The sequence below is a fragment of the Equus quagga genome, chromosome 9 (assembly GCF_021613505.1).
Source record: "Equus quagga isolate Etosha38 chromosome 9, UCLA_HA_Equagga_1.0, whole genome shotgun sequence".
In the NCBI taxonomy this organism is placed as follows: Eukaryota; Metazoa; Chordata; class Mammalia; order Perissodactyla; family Equidae; genus Equus; species Equus quagga.
The window spans coordinates 46,382,501-46,408,342 of record NC_060275.1 but is presented as its reverse complement, the minus strand read 5'-3'; the positions used below and the strand labels follow the sequence as shown (position 1 = coordinate 46,408,342).

At 35.6% G+C, this 25,842-nt stretch overlaps 1 protein-coding gene across 2 annotated transcripts in view; it reads right to left on the bottom strand.

Annotated features, from left to right (window-relative positions):
• The window catches only part of SS18 (SS18 subunit of BAF chromatin remodeling complex), an 86,099-nt gene that overhangs the window by 36,635 nt on the left and 23,622 nt on the right, over window positions 1–25,842 (bottom strand). For both annotated transcript variants that reach the window (XM_046671784.1, XM_046671785.1), the window contains exons 4-5: window positions 10,759–10,912; window positions 7,185–7,406 (exon numbers count right to left, since the gene is read on the bottom strand). In XM_046671784.1, the coding sequence (XP_046527740.1) occupies window positions 7,185–7,406; window positions 10,759–10,912 (376 nt within the window). The remainder of the gene's footprint in view (window positions 1–7,184; window positions 7,407–10,758; window positions 10,913–25,842) is intronic.

Genomic DNA, 25,842 nt, shown 5'->3' with positions numbered 1-25,842 from the left:
CAGTCTTACTTTTCATTTCTTTGCTGTACTTTTATCTATTTTGGCCAAGTCCCTCTTTGAATTAACCATTTTTGTAAAATATCACGTAGTTTTATCGCTGGGAGCCAAGGAAGCAACACAACTACATGCTTTATTCTACGTGCACAGTGACCAATCACTGACAGAATCTGAAAGTGACATAAATGGTAACTGATCATGACAGGCATCTGTTATTTATGCATCGATCTGAGTACCGAAGAGAGAGCAGCTAACTTTGTATTTGATGCAACTGCATACAGTCAATATACCATGGAATTGAAAGTTGAACCACGTTTTTGGGGAACACCTGTTATTTTACTAAATTGTGATAACTGAAATTCACGCGTATCAGAACTGTGCAAAGTGAGGCCTGCCTGTATTTCCATAGGATGTGTTTCCTTATGCACGGAATGAGGATAACAACAGTACCTACTACCTAAAGATAATGTGAGGATTAAATTAAAGAAGACACGTAAAGTACTTCATCACAGTACCAGGCCCTAAAGGGCACTCACTGAATATTTTGATGAATAATACACCCCTCCTCTCAAAAAAAAAGGGAAGGGAAGGGAAGGGAAAGAGCTCTATGTAATATACTTGTCTTAACCAAGATCACATCGGGTTCCTTACTGTAGGACTTCTCAGAACTAGTAAGCATGCGGAGTTCCAAAGTATTTTACCAATCATTATCTAAGTGTATCTGGAACATAATTTAACAAATGTTGGAAAAAAGGCCTGACATAACTAAGAAGTAACTACACTTTTTCATAAAAGTAACATTACCACTTCAGAATCCTACTACTAGAACAAAACATTTTTTTCCTATCTCCTAAAACTTACAAAATGTTTTCACATATGCTAAACAAAGGGTGAATAGTTTTAATCTGTAAGGAACTCCTTCAAATTAATAATAAACAAACCAAAGATAATGGGACACACAAACAGGCAATTCACAGAAAAAACACAAATGGCAAATTCCATCATCTGAATGTTTGCGTCCCCCCAAAATTCCTAAGTTGAAATCCTCAAGTCCAATGGGATGGTATTAGGAGGTGAGGTCTTTGGGAGGTAACTAGGCAGAGCCCTCATGAATGGTATTTGAGTCCTTATAAAAGAGCAGCCCTGTCGAGCTCCCTAGCCCCTTCTACCAGTGAGGAAACAAGACGTCAGAGACAGGGAAGAGGGTTCTCACCCCACCATGCAGGCACCCTGATCTCATACGTCGAGCCTCCAAAACTGTGAGAAATATATTTCTATTGTTTACAAGACAGTCTGTGGTATTATGTTACAGCAGCCCAAAGGGATAAGACAGCAAAAAAACAGAGAAAGTTACAGAAGCTCACAAGTGAAGAAATATAAATTTAGACAAGATTACATTTTTCCTATCTTTTCTTTAAAATCCTTCCTTCTTAAATCTTACCTTTACCAAAGACCAAGAAGAATGAGAGCCACTGGGTACGTAGTCAAATGAGCACTCTCATATTCTGTTAGGGATGTGATGTTACGCAACCTTCGTGGAAAACAACTTAGCAATGATGTCTCTCAAATATTTTAAGTATTTATATATTTTACCTAGCAATTCTATTTCTAGAATTCTACAAAATTCTCACACAAGTACTCAAAGATGTATGTACAAAGATGTTTGTTCCAGAAGTATCTGTAATAGTAGAACACTAGAAACATCTATCAGAAGGGGATATGCTTTTCTTAAACAAATTATGCTATATCCATATAATGAATGCTATCATTTAAAAGATGAGGTAGATCTACATAAGCATTATAAAGAATGAGATAAATCTATAAATACTGATAACAAAAAGGCACAAGGAAATACAGTACTACAAAACATATGCACAATTAAATGCTAGGCTTATCTCAAGCACATCTGCTTGGTACAGCTTTTATCAGATAATAATCCACTATATAATAACAAAGGTAAATATAACACTCTCGGCTATGATAATACATACTCTTTGCCCTTCATATTTACATAATAAAGGTGCTGAAAGAAAAATTTCCCACTACTCTAATGCCAAACCATTATCATTTGCAATTTATTAGCTAAATGAATCACGACATTCTTCATACTACTCAAACAAAACTAAAACCAGCAATAAATTAGATGCTGTGCCTGAAATAAGACAACAGTTGATAAACCAATCTCAAGAGTTATTAAAAAAAAGATGTTTATTCTGACTAATTTTACATAAATTATGCAAAAAATTATCGAATTCAGATTTCTACATGCATCATCTCACTTAATCTTATTTAAAGAAATTAAGCAATTCAGTCAAAGCTCCCAGATACACTAAGCAACAGGGTCAAGACTTGAATCCAGGTATGAAGAATTACATACATGGAACTTGTGGAATACATGCTTTAACAAAAATATAACTTTGTGAACTCCTTATATTTGAATATGTACTTACTAAAATCATGTTAAATGTGGAAAGCTATAATCACTAATGACTGGGAATGAAAAAACCGGCTGATTCTATCAAATGTTGGCCATCTTCAGAAAGGCTTGTTATTCTAATTTGACTTTTAATACTCTAATGAATATACTTGCTGCTTTATTAAAGAAATAACTTTAAGGGACTAACTCTGGCTTTCCAGGTTATCATATGACATTTGGTTTCAATCTCTATTCACTGAAGAAATAAATTTGTATGCCTACCCTCAGGCATTGTTCTAGGCACTGTAACAAAACTGTGAACAAGAGACAAACTTCTTCCCCTTTAGGAGCTTTCTGAATTCCACTGGTGTTTATGCTCCACATATGAGCAGGTAGATCCAATTATGTAAGAAGATGGGGGTCCACTTTGAACACAGGTCTTACTCTTAAAGTTCAAAATGAAAATCACTGAACTTTATCTGGATAATAGTGAAAATAACAGGGGAAAGTTTATGTTGGATTGACTGTTATGCAACATTTTGGCAGCAGTTTAAGAAACAAGTTAACATTAAAAACTTGCTAAATCATTCATCAAGAAGCAGTAGACCCTTTAAGAAAACACAGAGAAAAATATTCTGCTCTAGTAATAAAACTAGTTGTGAATAAAAAAAATATTTCAGTCTTCTCAATTCACAGATACATATAAAACACTAGAAATCAACTAAAAGTAGGCACCAATTACAATGCCATTGTCATATAAGCTGATTTTTTTTAAGTTCAAAAGAATAGTAACTGCTGAAATTTTTTTAAATAACCATGAACATAGTATACTACATAAATGGCAAATTTAATGGCCAATTTTTTGTGCAGCTTTTTGAAATGACAAGTTTTGTGTGGTAGGTCTACAAGTTTTTGATATATTAGCATTTGCATTAATTTGTTTTTTTTTAAATTTTTTCAGCAAAAACTTAAAAGCTAAAAACAGTTTGTTTTTTTTTTAAGATTGGCACCTGAGCTAATAACTGTTGCTAATCTTTTCTTTTTTTTTCCTTCTCCCCAAAGCTCCCAGTACATAGTTGCACATTTTAGTTGCGGGTCCTAGTTGTGGCATGTGGGATGCCACCTCAGCATGGCCTAATGAGCAGTGCCATGTCCATGCCCAGGATCCGAACCAGCGAAACCCTGGGCCACCGAAGTGGAGCGCGCAAACTTAACCACTGGGCCGCGGGCCAGCCCCTAAAACAGTTTTTAAAGAATCAACAAAATCCAAAGAAGTTCTACAATTTCATTCCTTTGAATAATATTTTTACTTTAGTACTAGTACACAATGTGCCTTACTATATTGGAGCTAATAGTATAAATTAGCAGAATATTTCTCCTTTTTAAACAATCAAAATGACACACTATAAATGTATAAGACATCCTTTGGATTAATTTCAATCAGACCCCTAAATTACAATGACAAAATTTTCAGACAAGTCACTTTTCTTCCCCTGAATTCCAATTTCAAAGTTGAGAGAGAAAGAAAGGGAAGGGATAGAGGTAAAAAATAAAACTACTTCAAATCTACCAGAATAAATGTATGTAGACTTTGACTTTAAATGCCTTGTTTAAAAAGTACTACTGCAGGGCTGGCCTTGTGGCCAAGTGGTTAAGTTCCCTCACTCCGCTTCGGCAGCCCAGGGTTTTGCCGTTTCAGATCCTGGGCGCAGACATGGCACTGCTCATCAAGCCATTTGAGGTGGCATCCCACACAGCAGAACTAGAAGGACCTACAACTAGAATATACAACTAAGTACTGAGGGGCTTTGGGGGAAGAAGAAGAGGGGGAAAAAAGGAAGACTGGCAACAGCTGTTAGCTCAGGTGCCAATGTAAAGAATAAAAAATAAAAATGAATAAATAAAAACTACTGCATAATCAAAGTTCCCATATATGTCACTTAAATAATTAATAATTACTAATAATATAATTAAATAATTGCCATTTAATTGTTCCTTTTTAAAACAAAATTCTCTGGATGTCTTTTTCCCTTTTTTTGGTCACCTACATGGGTTTAATCTAAGAAATCCCATAAATATTTCTTTTCCTTAACTAATAAACCTCATTACTAAAAAATGAAAGTAGCTTTAATATTTTTTTGAGTATCTCTTGATACAGAGATACGTATGTAGAAATATGGGAATAGCCAAAAAATTTCAATATTTTGATTTTAACCCAAAGAATAGCTAATGATATGTCAATAAACCTAAATTTTTAAAAGTCAAATATGTTTGCTTTTATAGACTTTTAGTATTTTCCAAGCTTTTCTTTAAGAAGGACTATTTAGGGGCCAGCCCAGTGGCGCGGCAGTTAAGTTCGCACGTTCTGCTTCTCAGCAGCCCAGGGATTGCCCGTTCAGATCCCGGGTGCGGACGTGGTACCGCTTGGCAAAAGCCATGCTGTGGTAGGCGTTCCACATATAAAGCAGAGGAAGATGGGCATGGATGTTAGCTCAGGGCTGGTCTTCCTCAGCAAAAAAAGAGGAGGATTGGCAGTAGTTAGCGCAGGGCTAATCTTCCTCAGGAAAAAAAAAAAAAAAAAAAAAGGACTATTTAAAATGCTATCTCCTCTAATTCCTTCCACCTATTTATCAAAACAGAAAGATTTTAATGTAAAATATGTTAGCTTATTGTTGCAAAACTAAGAAAATGATTTATAATGAAATGACTATTAAAACCTCAAATAAAACTTTTATCATATAAAACAAATTTTTTCTACCAAGTACTTTATAATTAAAATGTTTTTATAAGAAATTCAGGGGGCTGGCCTTGTGGCCAAGTGGTTAAGTTAGTGAGCTCCGCTTCGGCAGCCCAGGGTTTTGTCAGTTCAAATCCTGGGCACTGATGTGGCACTGCTCATCGGGCCATGAGGAAGTGGCATCCCACATGCCACAACTAGAAGGACCCACAACTAAAAATTCACAACTATGTACCAGAGGGCTTTGGGGAGAAAAAGAAAAAGAATAAAGTCTTGAAGAAATTCATATGATTAAGAATGTGGATACTGCCAGATCCTCATATAACTTTCTCACTTTTTTTGGTAATTGTAATTTTCTTTGATGGTCTTTGATTTTGAAATATCAAAATCTGACTGAAAAGTTTTTTTATTTGTCCTGAAGATATTTTTAAAACACTGAAAATTTCCTCACTGATTTCCATCCTATTCTCTCTTTAGAAAAGTAACTTTTATTTCTTTAAAATTTGAAATTTAAAGAAATAACCTACAAAGTCATTTTCTGCATAGTCTACTTTCTGTTAAATTCATAAATTATGAGAACAAAGCAAAAAGTAATATAACTACTATAGTAAAAGGAAAAACTATACATTAATAGAAAATATGTATTAAAAATTTTTTTAAAGAATAGTTGGTCCCCAAGTTTAGAACAAAAAATTCCTACAAACAACTCCTTTCTCCAAAAACAGTAACTATTTTTCCACATGCACACTGCTGCGTGATTTTTTTCTTCTTCAAATCTTATGATGTCATATCAAACCATCCTGCAGCAACATCCATTTTTGTGCACACCCTACCTTTTCTTAACTATAGTTTCTAAGAAGTGTGCCATCACTACTGTATTTGCTGTCAGGATCATTATCAATTTCCTTGCTCTCTTCTGGTAACCAAATTGTATGGAGAAATATCTGAACTCCCTTCTGATCTAGCACTGACTGGATCTTGCTGTTGTTTTGAACCTTTGATTGACCTAATTTAAAAAAAAGAAATACTCATGGGCACTAAACTTAAACTCTGGGGGGAAAAAATGGAGCAAGCATCAGTTTTGTAAGCTACATTCATTCACAATTTATTCTATTATCTTCCTTTGTTTTCAGTGAATCTCATCAAAATTATATAAAATATCTGTATTAATATTTAAAAATTAGAATATATTATTTCATAAGTAATTACCAAAAGATTAACATTAACTTCCCTTATCTGGTTGCGCTTTAGTGCTTTGTTTTTCATAAGCAAAATCTAAAAAATTTTATTGCAAATACATTTAATTCTATCTTATACACTTAACCTCACATTTAGTAACTGAAATAGCTTTAGGCTGGCAATATGCCAAATGTTTTAACAGGCAATTAGCAGAACAGAGCACCACTTACCGGTTTTTAGTTATTATTCACAAGAATACTTAAAGAGAACCATGATAACAATTTTATTCTCTGAGACTGGCAATAAACTTTAATAGACCTCACACCACTCTAAGAACACAAGAATACAGCAGCATCTCCACTGAACATTCTAATAGCAAACCACGTTAAAATTACCTTTTAACGTTGAAACACAGCATCACAAAATATCCACGTAAATTAAGGGAAATTTATTAATTAATATGTCCTTACATAAGTAAAATGAATCAGAGAGTAGATGTTTTTGAAGGGGCTGTACTTACAAAGGTAAAACTCTATTTTCTCAATTTTCTTGTTCTAAACCAAATGTTTTTCTTATTCAATGAGTAGCTTTAAAAAAATCTAAAAGTACAGAATCTCAAATAAACTCTGCAAAAGACATAAAAATAAATCAGCTTAAAAAGCTAAATTAAGCAATTTAATTTCTAAATGTAAAAAAAATACTTTAAGCTGGTTTCAACCTCAACGTTCCTTCTTTTATGGATATATTGCTATTTCAAATTTCTATTTTGTGAATCAGTTAATAACGTGATAAAACTGTCTCATTTTCAAAGGCTACTGTAGCCTTCTAGTCGAGAACACCACAAAGCTTATTTACCTTGGTTTGGCTGCATATTCATATTTGGTCTGGGGCCGTAGTTTCCCATTGGCTGCCCTTGACTCATCGTCATCTGATTCTGTACTGGCATGCTCTGTGATGATGGCACGGAATGGTTGTAACCTCCCATGGATCCATGGCTGCTTGAAGGCATGTTCATGGAACTGTTTGTTATATTGAGTTGATTGGGTCCAGGTCCCTGCATAGGCATATGGTTAGGCCCTTTGAAGAAAAGTGACCAGAACCAAAATATGGAAGTTAAAGAGATTGTCTATACAAAAGTACCTTGAAAAGCTTTTTATTTTTTTGCATTACCATAATAATACCACCAAACAAGAACAAGTATTTAGTCAATAGCAAACAAAGTAAATGCTTTACATAAATGCCAGCAAATACTGAGTTGGATGGTATTATTCTCACCTTATGGATTAAGGAACTGATGCTTTTTGAAAAGCTACGAACATTCCAAAAAGGAAGAATAATGAGGAAGGACTAGTTTTATAAAATAGTAAAATATATAAAGCTGGAGTAATTAAAAGTGTGTAGTTCTAACACATAAATGAATCAATTAACAGATCAATGGACCCAGAGCAGAGTCTAAAAACAGACCCAAATGCATAATTTAGTAAATAATAATAGTGGTGATATTAAGTATTAGTGGGCAAAAGAAAATTCAATAAATGGTATTTTGACAACTGAGTAGCCATCTGGAAAAAAAACAAGTTGGATCCCTATCTCATTCCTTCCATCAAAACTAATAAGCATGGAATGAGACAGCCTTCTAAAGTATGCCAGAAAACCCAGAGCCATAAAAGATTGATAAACTAGACTACATAAAAATAAAAAATTTGAAGAAAATTTGATCAAAAAAGAAAACAACAAAATGAAATTAAATAATAAAAAGATAAACTGGGAAAAAATTATCTACAATATATATCACAGACTGAACTAATTTACTTAAATAAAGTAAGTAAATGACCACCAGCAGTAAAAGAAAGGGCAAAGAACACAAATGACCACTTTACACAAAAACTACAAAGGGGGTCATAAACATGAGCAGATTGCTCGTCTCACATGATAAAAAGGCAAATTAAACTCATGAGACCCATTTTTAATCTCTCAGATTTGCAAAATCAGAAGTTTTAATCTAAGTATATTATGAAGAAAGAGTACCTTCATACATTGGTGAGTGAGTATAAATAGATAAATAATTACTATTTTTATGGAAAGTAATTAGGCAATAATTATCTTATTTTAAAATGCAGATACCTTTAATCCAGCAACTGCATTTCTAGGAAATTATCTTATAAATATACAAATTTTTGTGTGCATGTGTGTATGGATGCAAAATTGTGTGTGTGTATTTATTTATTTATATTTTACAGGCACATTCACAGCAGCATAATTTTTATACCAAAAGACTAGAACCAATCTATATTTCTATCATAAGGGAACTGTTCAAATAAATTAGAGACATCCATAAAAACGAATGCAATACAGTCAACAAATAGAATGAGGGAGATCTTTATATACTGAGTGGTCTCCAAAATATATCTTTATATACTCATAGTCTCCAAGATCTATCTTTACAGGGGAAAAAACTATATATAAGATTATCTAGTGTACGCTACCAGTTGTGTTTTTAAAAAAGGAAGAAGAAAGAAAAAAGAATGTATATATGCATATGTTTTATATACAGAGAATCTCTCTTGGAGCATAACTAGACATGAATGACTCTCTGGAACAAAGTTTCTGAAGAGCTAGGGGAGGTATACCTTTTGGTATCTTTTGATTTTGGTACCTTAGGCATGTATTATCCAGTTTTGTTTTAAATCAGTTAAATCTTTTTAAAAAGGAACCTGAGACTGAGAAGTGGTTCTGCAAGTTAGATTATAAAATATTAAAAACAAAACTAAAATAGGAAATTAAAAGCCTAGATACAAATTTGTACGCATAAAAAAGGTTGGCTAAACACTATAAGGAACTTTTGAAATAAAAAAATATATATATACGTTACTGGTCTTCAAATTTCTCCTACACCTAACTGTAACTCTCTATAATTAGTTTTGGAAGCTCCACAGTGTTCTGGACAACCTAGGTTATAAGTGTTGAAAATCTCTGGCTTATAAAGAATATATCATCTACTCCAGATGGCCTTACACAAAAACCAAAATGTCATGTTAACAATAATTATATTACCCTTCAACCTCTTTGGCCTTGGGCTTGAATGTTATATGGAGAAGTTAAGTCAAAATTCTAATTAAAAGTACCACTATACGAAGTCAGAAAACTCCTAACTTGCTAACCTGCATTAGTACTACTGTTCCAGTTGTAAAAACAAAGTGTCCTGATGAGCTAAATGTGGATTCAGCAAGAAGCTACCTCCTGACTACAACCTGACAAGTATTTATGTCTTTATTCCTACCTCCATCCAGGGTATGGGCCATCAATGTGGAAAGCCCGAGCAGAAAACAGGCGACAGCCACCGAAGCACTATTGCCCTTCTACATGATCAACCACACATCAATCTTCCATAAACCAGGCTACCTGGCCTCTTTTGATCTGTGCTCTCTTTTACTTCATTTTCTACACACATCATCTCTGGACACCAATGCAACCAACAAACACAATCAGCTAAGATGACACTATCCGAAGGATGTTAATTACTAATTTTCAAAATAAACTGCTCTGTTATTTTATTTTCCTTATTGTTACTTATTATAATACTTTTTTTCTGTTAATGAAAATAACCTTTGTCTTTAGAAAGTAAAAATATTCTCAAATTAAATGTAGAAAACACTCCAAAAATTATGGGTATGGGTTGTGGCTCTTTTTACAAAAACAAAATAGTTTAAAGATACTTCTCAGGTTAAAAATTCAAACCAGCAAATAACTAAATAAGAATCCAGAGGCCTGAAAGATATTCTATCTAAGTGGCTCTAAACTTAAAATAGATAATTAGCAAAGGGAATGGCTCATTATATAAGAAAGCCAACATTATTTTTCAGCTTTTAGTTTTGCTTTAATATCAATTTCCATATTTATATTATGCTATAAACACATGTACTCATAAAAATCTATACTCAGTTTCAATAGTATCCATGAGGAAACACTAAATACATTAGCACTTTAGAGATTGTTGTTTCTTTTCCCTATGTGTTTTTTCCAGAAATACTCTTTCTGAGATCAATAAATTTTTAAGTAAATACAGAACTCAGAGAAATGTTATAAAACCTTTTTGTAAACAGATTTTAATTTGTAAGCCATGGTGCAATGCCTTTTTTTCCAAAAAGCTTCTAAAGCCAGCTGTATTGCATAGTTTCAGACAGACTAAATTTAGCCAGTTCTGTTCATCAGAGGAATGCTGTGTGTCAGCTACATCAAAGCCCAAGGGCAGGCTGATAAACACTGAATACAGGTCACGTAGCTCTGTAGCTAACAAACTCTAAGAGAGCTTGTACTCGGGGGCATTCAAAGCAGTTTTGTCATCAACAATCTAGTATCCCTTGAGCCCCCATGTCGTTTCAGTTGCTAAGCAACTCTGGTGTTAATGTCTTAGAGGAGAAAAACTTACCAGGCATCTGGCCGTTCATCTGGTTCTGCATGTGTGGTGCAGGAGGACCCCCACCTACCATTCCATCTGAAGCCATGTTGTGAGAGCGTGGAGGTGGGGGAGGGCCGCTCTGATTTATCCCTCCAGGACCCATAGGCATATTCTGTGTGGGTGGCTGAAAGAAGACAGTTTAGTAAAACAAGAGAAACAGTTAGACTAATATATTAAAGATGCATATGATATAACAGTTGCTTATATTATTAAATTGAATAGGAAGAAAACCACAAATGCATTTCAATTTATTCTAATGCATTTTAATCATGGACTTATTAACATCATATTTAAAATGCCCACAAAACTACACAAGATCGTTAGGACGAACATATCATCTGACCACCCTAGACCAAAAGACCACCACAATTAAAGTATATTTTACTTTATAAAAATCTCAGTAGTGATGGTAAAAATTTCAACATTCTATACAAAAAGAATTCTCATTTACTTATATATAAGGATTTCTAATACGTCTGTTGTTATTTAAATTTTGTTTAAAAAAGTAAGTCTCCTTTCATTATTAATATATTTGGATATATTTATTATTAATGATTGATTTTATCTGAAAAGGTACAGTAACAAAAAACTATAAAAGGACCAGAAACCCCAAAATGTGATACATTTTATACCGTCTGAGGGTGAAAAAAAAAGTGGTTTTGGCGGGGGAATGTTTTAAACCACGAAAGACTCAGTTCAGCCCATTTTTGTGCCGACTACTCCTATAGATCGGAAACATTACTGATGGCCTCCAAGGGTACAGAGACAGCTGCCTCAAAAGGATGCCTTTGGCAAATTTCCTAATGAAAGTGTGAAGAAAATCACTGACTAACCTTGACAGTTCACACAAGGGCAAAAGAAAAAATACAGATACAAGGTGGTCTGCAATACCTGGCTCAGTTCTTGGGGATATCTTAGTGGAGAAAGCAAATGGCTAGTTTCTTTCCAAACCACCATTTTTAAGCCCACAGGAAGATAAGGAAGTAATATTCTTTACCAATCTACTTCTGCCTTCTTTCTCTGCTTCTCTATGTTCTAAACAAAATGTCCATTCCTATCAGTCATTCTCTTCCTCCTACATTTTTAGATGGCCAGTTAGTTGTGCGTTTGTACCACTCCAGATTTTGTGAACACAATCCTCTCTGGCACACTTAACAGATTTACACATTCTTAAGCCATCATACGAAAACACTCAAATCTCCAATCATCTGATAATCACTAACATTTACAGAAATAACCAAGTGCTATTCTAAAAGCACCTATTTAAAATTCAGAATATTAATTTCTTCACTACTAAATCCACACAATAATTTCTCTTTATTAAATATTTATCTTCAGTTCTCATCTTAAATTCTTTACCAAATTTGTATTCTTTAAACATCTAATGACCTTGTTCAGTTTTCAAAAAAATTACCAAACATCACCTCGGTATCACATATCTTACTATATTCTTTATCATCTTTCAAATATGGTTGACCGTGATCCTCTTCTGTTTGAAAATAAAAATTCTTCTTCCTATATTCTTGTCTAAATTTTCCGTTGAAAATTCACATTCTCACTCTCAACAGGTATTAGTTTTTCTTTTTCTTGTGATTCAATTAATAAAACAGCATTATTTGTGATTCCCATCATAACAGACTAGCTTGTGATCAAACTAACCTCCTGCTAATGACAGTTATCAAATCTAGACAAATGTAAAAAACTGGAGGCACTAAAGAGCACCATACACAGAGAGAAACAGGAGGGGCTACCCCTCTTGAAAGAAGGGAAGCAAAGAAGATCAGCTCCACAATTACCTTAACTTTTTCCTTAACTTTGCTGTGTAACAGAGAAGTAAAGCCCAAGCAAAAAACAGCAGTCCTACTGAACTGAGAAGATAGCTGGCTACTAGAGAGCTGGAAACTAAAAAACAAAGTCCCAGAGAGGAAGAACCAAAAAGAAGGGGAAAATTCAAGAAAGCAGCAGTTAGGTGGCTAAAGAGCTGAGCAGAGATTCCAGATTCTGCCCAGTACCAGGAACACAAAGATTGGAGTGCAGACCCCATTAAGTTAGAGGAGCCTTCATAAACAACTCAAGGCTCTCTGCTGAGACTTCAGAGAAGCTTCTCTTTAAGCTAAGCTCAAAAGTGAAATAAATCAGCCCTAACAAGTCTTATAATCAACCCTCAATAGGCTCAAGGTGATGTCCTAGTCCTTCGCCTACCAAAGGAAAACTTAACTACCTTTGGAGGAAAATAACACCAAGTAGAGCCTCTACACTTGTTCATCCATAATAATGTCTAGCATTCAATTAAAACTTACAAGGCATTCTAAAACACAAGAATAAATGGCCAACACTCACAAAGTAATGAAGTATTGATATATACTACAACATGGATGAACCTTGAAAACACTACACTAAGTGAAAGAAGTCAGACTCCAAGGGCCACACATTGTATGATTCTATTTACATGAAATGTCCAGAATAGGTAAATCCAGAGAGAAAGAAAGTAGATTACTCATTGCTAGGGGATGGACAGACTGGGGAATTCAGACTGACTGTCAACAGGTATGAGGTTTCTTTTTAGGATGATGGAAATGTTCTGGAACTAGATAGTGGTGATGGTTGCACAGCACTGTGAATATACTAAAGACCACTAAATTGTACACTTTTAAAAGGTTAAAATAGTGAGTTTTATGTTATGTAAATTTTATCTCAATTAAAAAAAAAAGAACAGATGGACAACCAAGAGAAATAATAGAAAACAGAGAAAGACACACAAGTCATTCATATTTTGGAGTTATCTGAAAGCCTTTTAAAAAAACTGTTTGATATATTCAAGGAAAAAAAAAAAACAGGACAGATGGAGAATTTTAGCTAAGCCCAGAATTCTTAAAAAAGTGTCAAATGGAAATTCCAGAACCAGAAAATACAATCACTGAAATTAAGAACACAATACTTTAGAAACAGCAAAACAGAGGACTGGTGAACCAGAAGAAATGTATAGAAAATACAACATACCAAGAAATATAAAGGAGAGAAAAAAAAAAAGTGTAGACATGTACAGCCTGGTAGAAAAGGTCTAAGACACATCTAAGTGGAGTTACAAAAGCAGAGAAAAGAAAACGAAACACAAGCAATATTTGAAGAATAGTGGTCAAGAGTTTTCCAAAGCTAACAAAAGACACGAGTCTCTAGCAAATGTATAAAGCTTTCTGAACCTCAGCAGGATGTGAAGAAAACCACATCAGAGACCAAGTCCTAAAAACCAAAGTCAAAGAGAAAATCTTAAAAGTAGTCGGGGAAAATAAGACACATTGCCTTCAGGGGAACAGCAACAAGACTAATAACAATTTTTCATCGGAAACAATGGAGATAAAAGACAAATGACATCTTTAAAGTGCTAAGACAAAATAAGAAAATAAGCCAACCAAGCTAGAATTCTACACTAAGAGAAAATATTCCTCAAACATGAATATGAAATAAAAATAGTTTGAGATGAACAACAGCTGATAGAACTTTGTACAAGTAAAGGAAATCATCAAGCTAAAAGAAAATGACCCCAGATGGAAGGAGAGAACTGGGGGAATTAACAGAGGAATGGAATGGTAAATATGTAGATAAATATAAGTTTATAGCGACATTTAAAATCACAGTAACAATGACTTGTATGATTTAAACATATGTAGAAGTATAAAATACATGACAAGACTAACACAAAAGGAAGTAGGATAAATGAAGTTAAATTGTTATTAAGGTTCTTGCATTTTTTAGCAGGTGTTAAAAGTGCAAATTTCAACTAGACTCTAATAAACCAATCATGTGCACTGTAAGCTCTCAGGCAAATACTTAAAAATGCATACACACCCCATATAAAGAATGTATAGCTAAAAAACTAGTAGAGAGGAAAAGATAATGCTTAATTGGCAAGAAACGGACAAATAGAAAACAAATATCAGGTTGATAGACTCAAATCCTACCACACCATGTGCTACATTAAATGTACATGGACCCACCATTCCAATTAAATAACATGTGTTATTACATTGATTTAAAACACATCCAACTATATTGTTTACAAGAGGTCCACTTTAAATATAAGGACAGAGAGATGTTAAAAAGATAGACTACATAGACACTAATCAAAAGTATGGTAATGTCACTATATTTATGTCAGACAGTTGACTTAAATCAAGAAGTACTACTAGAGATACTAGAGGGATACTTTATTACGGTAAAAAGATCAGTTCCACAGGAATATGTATCAATCATATATAGGTCAATAAAAAAATTTACATCTAGAATATATAAAGAATTCCAACAAATCAATTAAAAAAAGACAACTCAATTTAAAAATGGACAGAAAAGGGCTGGCCCGGTGGCACAGTGGTTAAGTGCACACGTTCTGCTTCGGTGGCCCAGGGTTCACTGGTTCAGATCCTGGGTGTGGACATGGCACCACTTGGCACGCCATGCGGTGGTAGGCCACACATAAAGTAGAGGAGGATGGGCATGGATGTTAGCTCAGGGCCAGTCTTCCTCAGCAAAAAGAAGAGGCTTGGTAGCAGTTAGCTCAGGGCTAATCTTCCTCAAAAAAAAGCGCAGAAAAGGGGCATCAGAAAACTTCTCTGGTATGTTAGCATTGTTCTGTATCTTGATTCTAGTGGTGATTACACAGATTTGTCAAAATTCATCCATCTATACAATCAAAATGAATATATTTTATTGTATGTGAATTATACTTCAAATGCCACTTCCTCAACAAAGCATTCCCTGACCACAAGAATAATCAGGCCCCCCATCTGCTAGCACAGTCCTTGAAGCCCTTCCTTCATAGCATTTACTATAGCTGTCATTTAAAATATATTTGTGTCATTAATTAATGTCTGTCTCCCCCACTATATGTTAAGTTCTGTAAGGACTGGGTCCATGACTATATTAGCTTATTACTGTATCAGCATACAATCATCTCATATCAAATAGAGGTACTTAATAAATATTTGTTAAATGAAAAAATGATTTTGAAATATAAGCAGCATTTCAAAATTAAATTAGAGACCAGTATCTTTGTGGTGACTTTCATGTTTTCTCATTGTCAAAATAGCCTATTCTACCTTCATATCTCCATGTGGAAGTCTATCAGACATAAAACTTAAAATCTGCAACACTGAATCCCTGATATTTCTGCCTGCCCCCTCCAATCCTTTTACCCAACAGGCTCAGTTGACGGCAATTCGTTAACTTTCAGTTGCTCTGCCAAAAACCATGGAGTCATCCCTGGCATCTCTCTTTTTTTTTCACACTCTGCCCCCTACATTCAATTTTCAGTGTATCTTTTAGGCTCTACCTTCAAAATATACCTACAATTTGACAACTTCCACCACCATGTCCTTTGCTACCACCCTGAAACAAGCCACCATCACCTCTCTCATACTTTTTTCTTTTAAACAAACCAAGAATGTACAATTTTATTCATTTACAGATCTTGAGTATTACATAACACACATGCATATTCAGATAATATATAAAACAAAGAACAAACCATAGGAATGAATATCGGTCTGAAACATCTCCCATGTTGGTTAATCCAATAGCCTCCAACCTGGACTCCCTGCTTCGATCCAGGCTCCTCTATATTTTCCACACAGCAGCCAGAATGAGCTTGTTAAAATATATCAATTCACTCCAGCTCAAAATCCTCTAAGAGTTTCCAAGTGCAGAGTAAAAACCAAAGTCCTTACAATACCCTACAAGATCAAATATGATCTGTGCAAACCACTTCCTTACCTTATTCTGTTACAGCCACAACCTTCATGCTGTTCCTTGAAGAAGCCAGGCATAGTTTCATTTCAGGACCTTTCCACTGTTCGTTTCCTCTGGCTAAAACTCTCTTCCTCAAGTCTTTGTTCAAATGTCACCTTCTCAATGAGGTGACCAGTTTATTTCATACCGTAAATGCCATCCCCCACCTCCAGCATTCCCAACACACCTCTCCCTGCTCTATTTGTTTTCCTTTTCTACAGCTTTTATCATCTTCTAACAAGCTATATGATTTATATATTTATTATGCTGCCTCACTTGCTAGAATATAAAATCTAAGATAGTAGGAATATTTTTGTTTACTGATGTTTCAGAAAGTACCTGACTATGCCTAACATAGTAGGCACTTAATATTTAGTAAATAAATGAAGGAACTCTCAAATTTAAATAATTTACAATAAAACTAAAAACAATTCTGACTACGAAATTATCTTCAATATTTCTTTAGAATATAAAAAAATCTCTGTAAAATATAATTTTTACTTTAGTAGTACTTCAACTGTATAACTATCATTAACATAACTGTCACTAAAATAGTTCCCCGCAAGGAGGTAATAAAATGACACATTGAAATAGGAGATTCAAAAATAAATATTATTCAGGGGACTGGCCGCATGGCCAAGAGGTTAAGTTTGTGCGCTCCACTGCAGGCAACCCAGTGTTTCGTCAGTTTGAATCCTGGGCACAGACACGGCACCGCTCATCAAGCCATGCTGAGGCGGCATCCCACATGCCACAACTAGAAGGACCCACAACTAAGAATATACAACTATGTACCAGGGAGCTTTGGGGGGGGAAAGGAAAAAAGTAAAATCTTAAAAAATGATAAAAAAATAAATAAATATTATTCAAAATAGGAGATATAAAAATAAAATACTTCCAGAAGCTGATAAAGAGATGACCTCTACATAAAGAAACAAAAGAGCCTTGATTAGTCAACCAAGACCATGTCAGAAAGCCCCATCAGTATCATATTTGCCTTACTTCCTAATCCTAAAGGAGCCTCCCAAAAATGAGTTCTACACGTATCTGAAACAGTTTAGGAAGGTTTTCTCAATCTCGCGCTGATTCCCATAGTTTCAGGATGCCATCATGGGTAGCCTTGAATTTATACAGGCTTTCAACCTTACCCGTTGATTTCCTCAATTTACTAATCTCGTCAATTGTCATCATGTCCCAAAAAAAGACAGCAAATATAGAATTCAGTCCTACTATAGAGCCTGACCAGTTTAACCTTCCTAATTAATAATATTTCCCACTTATTTTCACAGCATGATGATTCTCCAAATTTCCTTAGGGCTTAGGCCCCAGAATGATTCACCTACTAACAATACTCTGCCCAGTTTTAGCACTAGGTTCCCCATTAAATTCAACCTTACTCTATTCAATGAAACAGCAAATATTTCCACCATGACAAATCTAACATTTACACTTTATCTCAGCTCTGAAAAACTAAGTCTACCTACCCTGATGATGATGTTAATTACTAAAGTCACTCCACATCCATATAATCTTAAAGAACAAAAAGTAAAAGTCTTTGGGGCGGGCCCCGTGACATAGTGGTTAAGTTCAGTGCGCTCAGCTTCAGTGGCCGGGGGTGATGGGTTCAGATCCCAGGCATAGACCTACACCACTCGTCAGCCATGCTGTGGCAGTAACCCACATACAAAATGGAAGAAGACCAGCAGAGTTGTTAGCTAAGGGCAAATCTTCCTCACCAAAAAAAAAAAAAGTAAATGTCTTCTTCCCATACCAAAAGAATTCTCTGGAATATATTTCCAAAAGAAAAAAAAACACCTAATCCACTCCTGAAACACGGGGAGATAGGACTCTAAGCCTTTCTTAAAGTTGTAATAATACTATCCATTAAGAAACAGAAAGATATATTTGCTTAACCTTGAATTGTTTTCGTATTATTATATCTATACCAATCTGGCTAAATTACAAAAGTAATGTGTAATCATTATAAAAACAGAACCAAGGAGACCTGGGCAGAGCAAAATGGTGGGGTGAGCTGACCCAGGATTCTCTCCCCTCCAAAATACAACAAAAGATTGGAAGAACTGAATTTCAGAGAATAAACATAATGCCAGCTCGTTAGAGACCTACAATACCAAGAAGGCGGAGATCATAACCTTGCTTACACCCTCGGAGGCGCTGGAACGGTAGGAGAGAACATCACTCCCTCCCCTAGAGTCTGCGATCGCTGCGGAGCGGGTGGGGAAGGAGTGGGGGAGGGGCCGCGCAACCGGGGGATCATCCAGGACTCCTACCGCTGATTCAGTGGAGACCCGCTGACGGGGGGAAAGCTTCCATCCGCGGGGACCCTATAAATCAAGGGCCTTGGAGGACCAGAGAACAGAACTGATCTGAACCCAGACCGGCGCCTGTGAGTAACAGCCCCTCCCCCCCAGCAAAGCCAGTGGACGCAGCCATCTTGCCCCAAGGCGGAGAGCTAACACGCCACTCTCGACACCCATCTAGTGGCGACAGGCTGTAACTGCAACCGAATTCTACCACCATGAGAAAAAACTGCTCCTCTACCATCCAGCAATTTATAAAAGCCCCAGACCAGAAGGAAAACAATAAAAACACAGAATTAAGTCCTGAGGACTTGGAATTAGGTAAACTAAGTGATAATGAGTTCAGAGCAGCTATAGTCAAAAAACTCAATGAGGTAGAGAGAAAGATAGAGAAACAAGCCGAGTTCTGGAGTTACTTCACAAAAGAGATTGAAATCATAAAGAAGAATCAAACAGAATTACTAGAGATGAAAAACACAATGGACCAGATAAAACAGAATACGGATTCCCTGAATGCCCGTGTAGACAACATAGAGGAGCAAATCAGCATAATCGAGGACAGACAGGCTGAATGGCGCCAGACAGAGGAAGAAAGAGAACTAAGAATTAAAAAAAATGAGGAAAATCTCCGAGAGATAATGGATTCAATGAGGAGTAAGAACATAAGGATCATAGGAATTCCTGAGAATATGGAAAAGGAAAATGGAGCAGAAAGTGTGCCTAACGAAATTATTGAAGAGAACTTCCCAAATCTAGGGATCAACGGAGAAATGTGTGTAGAGGAGGGATTTAGATCTCCTAGATTTGTCAATGTAAAAAGACACAACAACGCAAGGCACATAATAGTAAAGTTGGCAAATAGGAATGTTAAGGAAAGAATACTCAGGGAAGTAAGAAAAAAAAAGAGAATAACCTATAAAGGAGCCCCTATCAGACTGTCAGCGGATTTCTCTACAGAAACCCTACAAGCTAGGAGAGAATGGAGTGATATATTCAAAGCTTTAAAGGATAAAAACCTTCAGCCAAGAATACTCTATCCAGCAAGAATTTCCTTCAGATATGAGGGAGAAATTAAATCTTTTCCAGACAAACAAAACTTAAGGGAATTTGTAACTAAAAGCCCTCCATTACAAGAAATCCTCAAGAATGCTCTCATACCTGAAAAAAGAAAAAAGGGAGAAAGGGGACACAATCCACAGACTAGGGAGACCGATGGATAGAACCAGAACAGGATAGCAAATATTCAACTATAGCATTAGGGTAAAAATAAGGAAATTACCAAAACAAGGACGATCTTAGCACTCTAACTACAAATTAATAAGACGAATTGGAAAAAAAAATGAAAATAATTATTTAGGAGGGGAAGAGCAAAGAGTCTAAATCAGTATTGGTGGAGTAAGTAAGAGACCACCAGAGAATAGACTATATTATACACGAGATTCTAAATACAAACTTCAAGGTAGACACTAAAATAAAGTACAGAACAGAGTCACAAGTCATAGATAAGGAAAAATCTAAGAAACCCAGCATAAGAAATTGCAGTATTAAATGGGTAGTCTAAAGCACACAGGAAAAGAAACACAGGAAAACAAGATAATGAGCGACAGATTGACAGCATTAAGTCCACATGCATCAATAATCACTCTCAATGTGAACGGATTGAACTCTCCAATAAAAAGACACAGAGTGGCAAAATGGATTAAAGAACAAGATCCAACAATTTGTTGCCTCCAGGAAACACACCTCAGCCCCAAGGACAAACACAGACTCAGGGTGAAGGGGTGGAGGACAATACTTCAAGCAAATAGCAAGGAAAAAAATGGCAGGTCTTGCAATTCTCATATCAGACCAAGTGGATTTCAAAATAAGACAGGTAAAGAGAGACACAGAGGCACAATATATAATGATCAAAGGGACACTTCTTCAAGAAGAAATAACGCTTATAAATATCTATGCACCCAACACAGGAGCACCAAGATTCATAAAGCAACTATTAACAGACCTAAAGGAAGAGGTTAAAAACAACACAATAATAGTAGAGGACCTCAACACCCCACTCACATCAATGGACAGATCATCCAGACAGAAAATCAACAAGGAAATAGTGGAGCTGAATGAAAAACTAACACAATTGGTCTTAATAAACATATATAGATCACTCCACCCTGAAGGAGCTGAATACACATTCTTCTCAAGTACACATGGAACATTCTCAAGGATAGACCATATGTTGGGAAACAAGGCAAGCCTCTACAAATTTAAAAAATTGAAATAATAACAAGCATCTTCTCCAGTCATAGTGCTATACGGCTACAAATTAATTACAAGAAAAAAGCTGAGAAAGGCACAAAGATGTGGAGACTAAACAACACACTACTGAACAAGCAATGGATCATTGAAGAAATTAAAGAAGAAATCAAAAAATACCTGGAAACAAATGAAAATGATAGCATGCCATACCAACTCATATGGGATACAGCAAAAGCTGTATTAAGAGGAAAATTCATTGCAATACAGGCACATCTTAACAAACAAGAAAAATCCCAAGTAAGCAACCTTAAAGCACACCTAACTAAACTAGAGAAAAAAGAACAAATGAAGCCCAAACTCAGCAGAAGGAGAGAAATAATACAAATCAGAGCAGAAATAAATACTATTGAAACGAAAAAGGCAGTAGAAAGGATCAATGAGACAAAGAGCTGGTTTGTTGAGAAGATAAATAAAATTGACAAACCACTAGCCACACTTACAAAGAAAAAAAGGGAGAAAGCTCAAATAAACAAAATCAGACATGAGCGAGGAGAAATAACAACAGACTCTGCAGAAATACAACGGATTATAAGAGAATACTACGAAAAACTATATGCCAACAGAATGGATAACCTAGAGGAAATGGATAAATTCTTGGACTCCTACAATCTCCCAAAGCTCACTGAAGAAGAGGCAGACAATTTGAACAGACCAATCACAAGGAAAGAGATTGAAACAGCAATCAAAAACATCCCAAAGAATAAAACCCCAGGACCAGATGGCTTTCCTGGGGAATTCTACCAAACTTTCAGAGAGGATTTAATACCTATCCTTTTCAAGCTATTCCAAAAAATTAGGGAAGATGGAACACTTCCTAACACATTCTATGAGGCCAACATCACGCTGATACCAAAACCTGACAAGGACACCACGAAAAAAGAGAACTACAGGCCAATATCACTGATGAACATAGATGCAAAAATTCTAAACAAAATTTTGGCAACCAGAATTCAGCAATTCATCAAAAGGATCATACATCAGGATCAGGTGGGATTCATACCAGGGACACAGGGATGGTTCAACATCCGTAAATCAATCAACGTGATACACCACATCAACAAACTGAGGAATAAAAACCACATGACCATCTCAATAGATGCAGAGAAGGCATTTGACAAGATCCAACAGCCATTTATGATAAAAACTCTGAACAAAATGGGCATAGAAGGAAACTACCTCAACATAATAAAGGCCATATACGACAAACCCATAGCCAACATCATACTCAATGGGTAAAAACTGAACCCCATGCCCCTGAAAACAGGAACGAGACAAGGATGCCCTCTATCACCACTCTTATTTAACATAGTACTGGAGGTCCTGGCCAGAGCAATCAGGCAAGAAAAAGGAATAAAAGGAATCCAAATATGGAGGAAAGAAGTGAAACTCTCGCTGTTTGCAGACGACATGATCTTATATATAGAAAACCCCAAAGAATCCATTGGAAAACTCTTAGAAGTAATCAACAACTACAGCAAAGTTGCAGGGTATAAAATCAATTTGCATAAATCAGTAGCATTTCTATACTCCAGTAATGAACCAACAGAAAAAGAACTCAAGAATACAATACCATTCACAATCGCAACAAAAAGAATAAAATACCTTGGGGTAAATTTAACTAAGGAAGTGAAGGGCCTATATAATGAAAATTACAAGGCCTTTCTGAGAGGATTGGATGACGACATAAGGAGATGGAAAGACATTCCATGTACATGGATTGGAAGAATAAACATAGCTAAAATGTCCATTCTACCTAAAGCAATCTACAGATTCAACGCCATCCCAATCAGAATCCCAATGACATTCTTTACAGAATTAGAACAAAGAATCCTAAAATTCATATGGGGCGACAAAAGACCCCGAATTTCTAAAGCAATCCTGAGGAGAAAGAACAAAACGGGAGGCACCACAATCCCTGACTTCAAAACATACTACAAAGCTACAGTAATCAAAACAGCATGGTACTGGTACAAAAACAGGTGCACAGATCAATGGAACAGAATTGAAAGCCCAGAAATAAAACCACACATCTATGGACAGCTTATCTTTGACAAAGGAGCTGAGGGCATACAATGGAGAAAAGAAAGTCTTTCCAACAAATGGTGCTGGGAAAACTGGAAAGCCACATGTAAAAGAATGAAAATTGACCATTCTTTTTCACCATTCACCAAAATAAACTCAAAATGGATTAAAGACCTAAAGGTGAGACCTGAAACCATAAGGCTTCTGGAAGAAAACGTAGGCAGTACACTCTTTGACATCAGTATTAAAAGGATCTTTTCAGACACCATGCCTTCTCTGAGAAGGGAAACAAGAGAAAGAATAAACAAATGGGACTTCATCAGATTAAAGAGCTTCTTCAAGGCAAATGAAAACAGAATGGAAACAAAAAAACAACCCACTAACTGGGAAAAAATATTTGCAAGTCATATATCTGACAAAGGCTTAATATCCTTAATATATAAAGAACTCTCACAACTCAACCACAAAACATCAAACAACCCAATCAAAAAATGGGCTGGAGACATGAACAGACATTTCTCCAAAGAAGATATACTGATGGCCAATAGGCACATGAAAAGATGCTCATCATCGCTGATCATCAGGGAAATGCAAATCAAAACTACACTAAGATATCACCTTACACCCATTAGAATGACAAAAATATCTAAAACTAATAGCAACAAATGTTGGAGAGGTTGCGGAGAAAAAAGGAACCCTCATACACTGCTGGTGGGAATGCAAACTGGTGCAGCCACTACGGAAAACAGTATGGAGATTCCTCAAGAAACTAAAAATAGAACTACCATACGATCCAGCCATCCCACTACTGGGTATTTACCCAAAGAGCCTGAAGTCAGCAATCCCAAATGTCCTGTGCACCCCAATGTTTATTGCAGCACTGTTTACAATAGCCAAGACGTGGAAGCAACCTAAGTGCCCATCAACAGACGAATGGATAAAGAAGATGTGGTACATATATACAACGGAATACTACTCAGCGGCAAAACAGAACAAAATCATTCCATTTGCAATAACATGGATGGACCTTGGGAGAATTATGTTAAGTGAAATAAGCCAGCGAGAGAAAGATAATCTGTGTATGACTCTACTCATATGAGGAATTTAAAACTATGGACCAAGAACAGTTTAGTGGATACCAGGGGAAAGGTGGGGTGGAGGGTGGGCACAAAGGGTGAAGTGGTGCACCTACAACACAAATGACAAACATTAATGTACAACTGAAATTTCACAAGATTGTAACCTATCAATAACTCAATAAAAAAATAATAATAATAAAAAAAACACAACAGAACCAATAAAAATGGGAACCACTGCTACAAGTTTGGTATGCATACCTCCAGAAACTTTGTAAAAATTCATATACATATAAACATATGTTCAGCTTTTAAAACTAGGGTCACACTATTGTGTGATTTGTTCTACTATAGATCTTATTCTTTATCAGAATATAATTCAACCTCATTCAAAAGTATAGAACTCAAGTGAATAAACAGTAACAGTTTTTAACCCATCCTCACTACTAACACTTTTTCCTAGTTTGTTTTGTTTTTTGCTAAGAAAAGCAATGCTTAAACAGCCTTGTACAAATACTTTTCTGTAGTTATTCTGTGCAAATAAAACTGAATTACTTAATTTCCAACATTGAGGTTCTTCTCTTTCTTAGCTATACAGCAAAGAAATTCTGCTCCTTGTAGAGGTGAGCTACATACACTATTTTTAATTAACAACAAAGGGACAATCTTTAGGTTCCCTAGTAAATTTGTAAGCTACTTTCACTGATTTACTATAGTTCTGAAAAAAAATTTACACACACACACAGTTATATTCCTTACAGTAAGATATACCTAATCTCTCTTTATATTTGGACTCAATTAGACAGTCTTCTGAATTCTATATACACCATCTAGCAAATAGTTAACACGACTTTTCCAAGAATTGTGAAAAGACAAGATAGGCAACAATGTTGGCAAAATGCTCCCTACGTTATATTAATCCAGAGAAATGTGCCCCCATAAATCAATTCTCTACAAAATACAGGGAAACGTTTCCTGATCCTCTTCTATGTTTCAAACGTACTTTAAATATACAGTACTTATAAAATAGCATATATTATACTGTAGAATTACTATCTGTTGAGTTGCCTTTAATTTCATTTACAGAATTTTTTGGCATATGAAAGGTTTCACTTTACATTTTTAATAGAATCAAATCAATATCTTCTTTATAGTTTCCTCCTTAGCTTTTATTCTCAACAAAGTCTTTCTCACCTCAAGATCAGATAAATATTGATGTCTTAATTTATACTAAATTTCATACAAATACACATTTCAAAAGACATTTCACTGGTAGTCTTGCTTCTGGTTTTTTGTGGGTTTTTCTTGAGGAAGATTAGCCCTGAGCTAACATCTGCTGCCAATCCTCCTCTTTTTTGCTGAGGAAGACCGACCCTGAGCTAACATGCATGCCCATTTTCCTCTACTTTATCTGTGGGATGCTTGCCAAGCAGTGCCATGTCCGCACCCAGGATCCGAACCAGCGACCCCTGGGCCACCGAAGTGGAACGTGCGAACTTAACTGCTGCACCACCGGGCTGGCCCCCTGCTTCTGTTTTTAATAC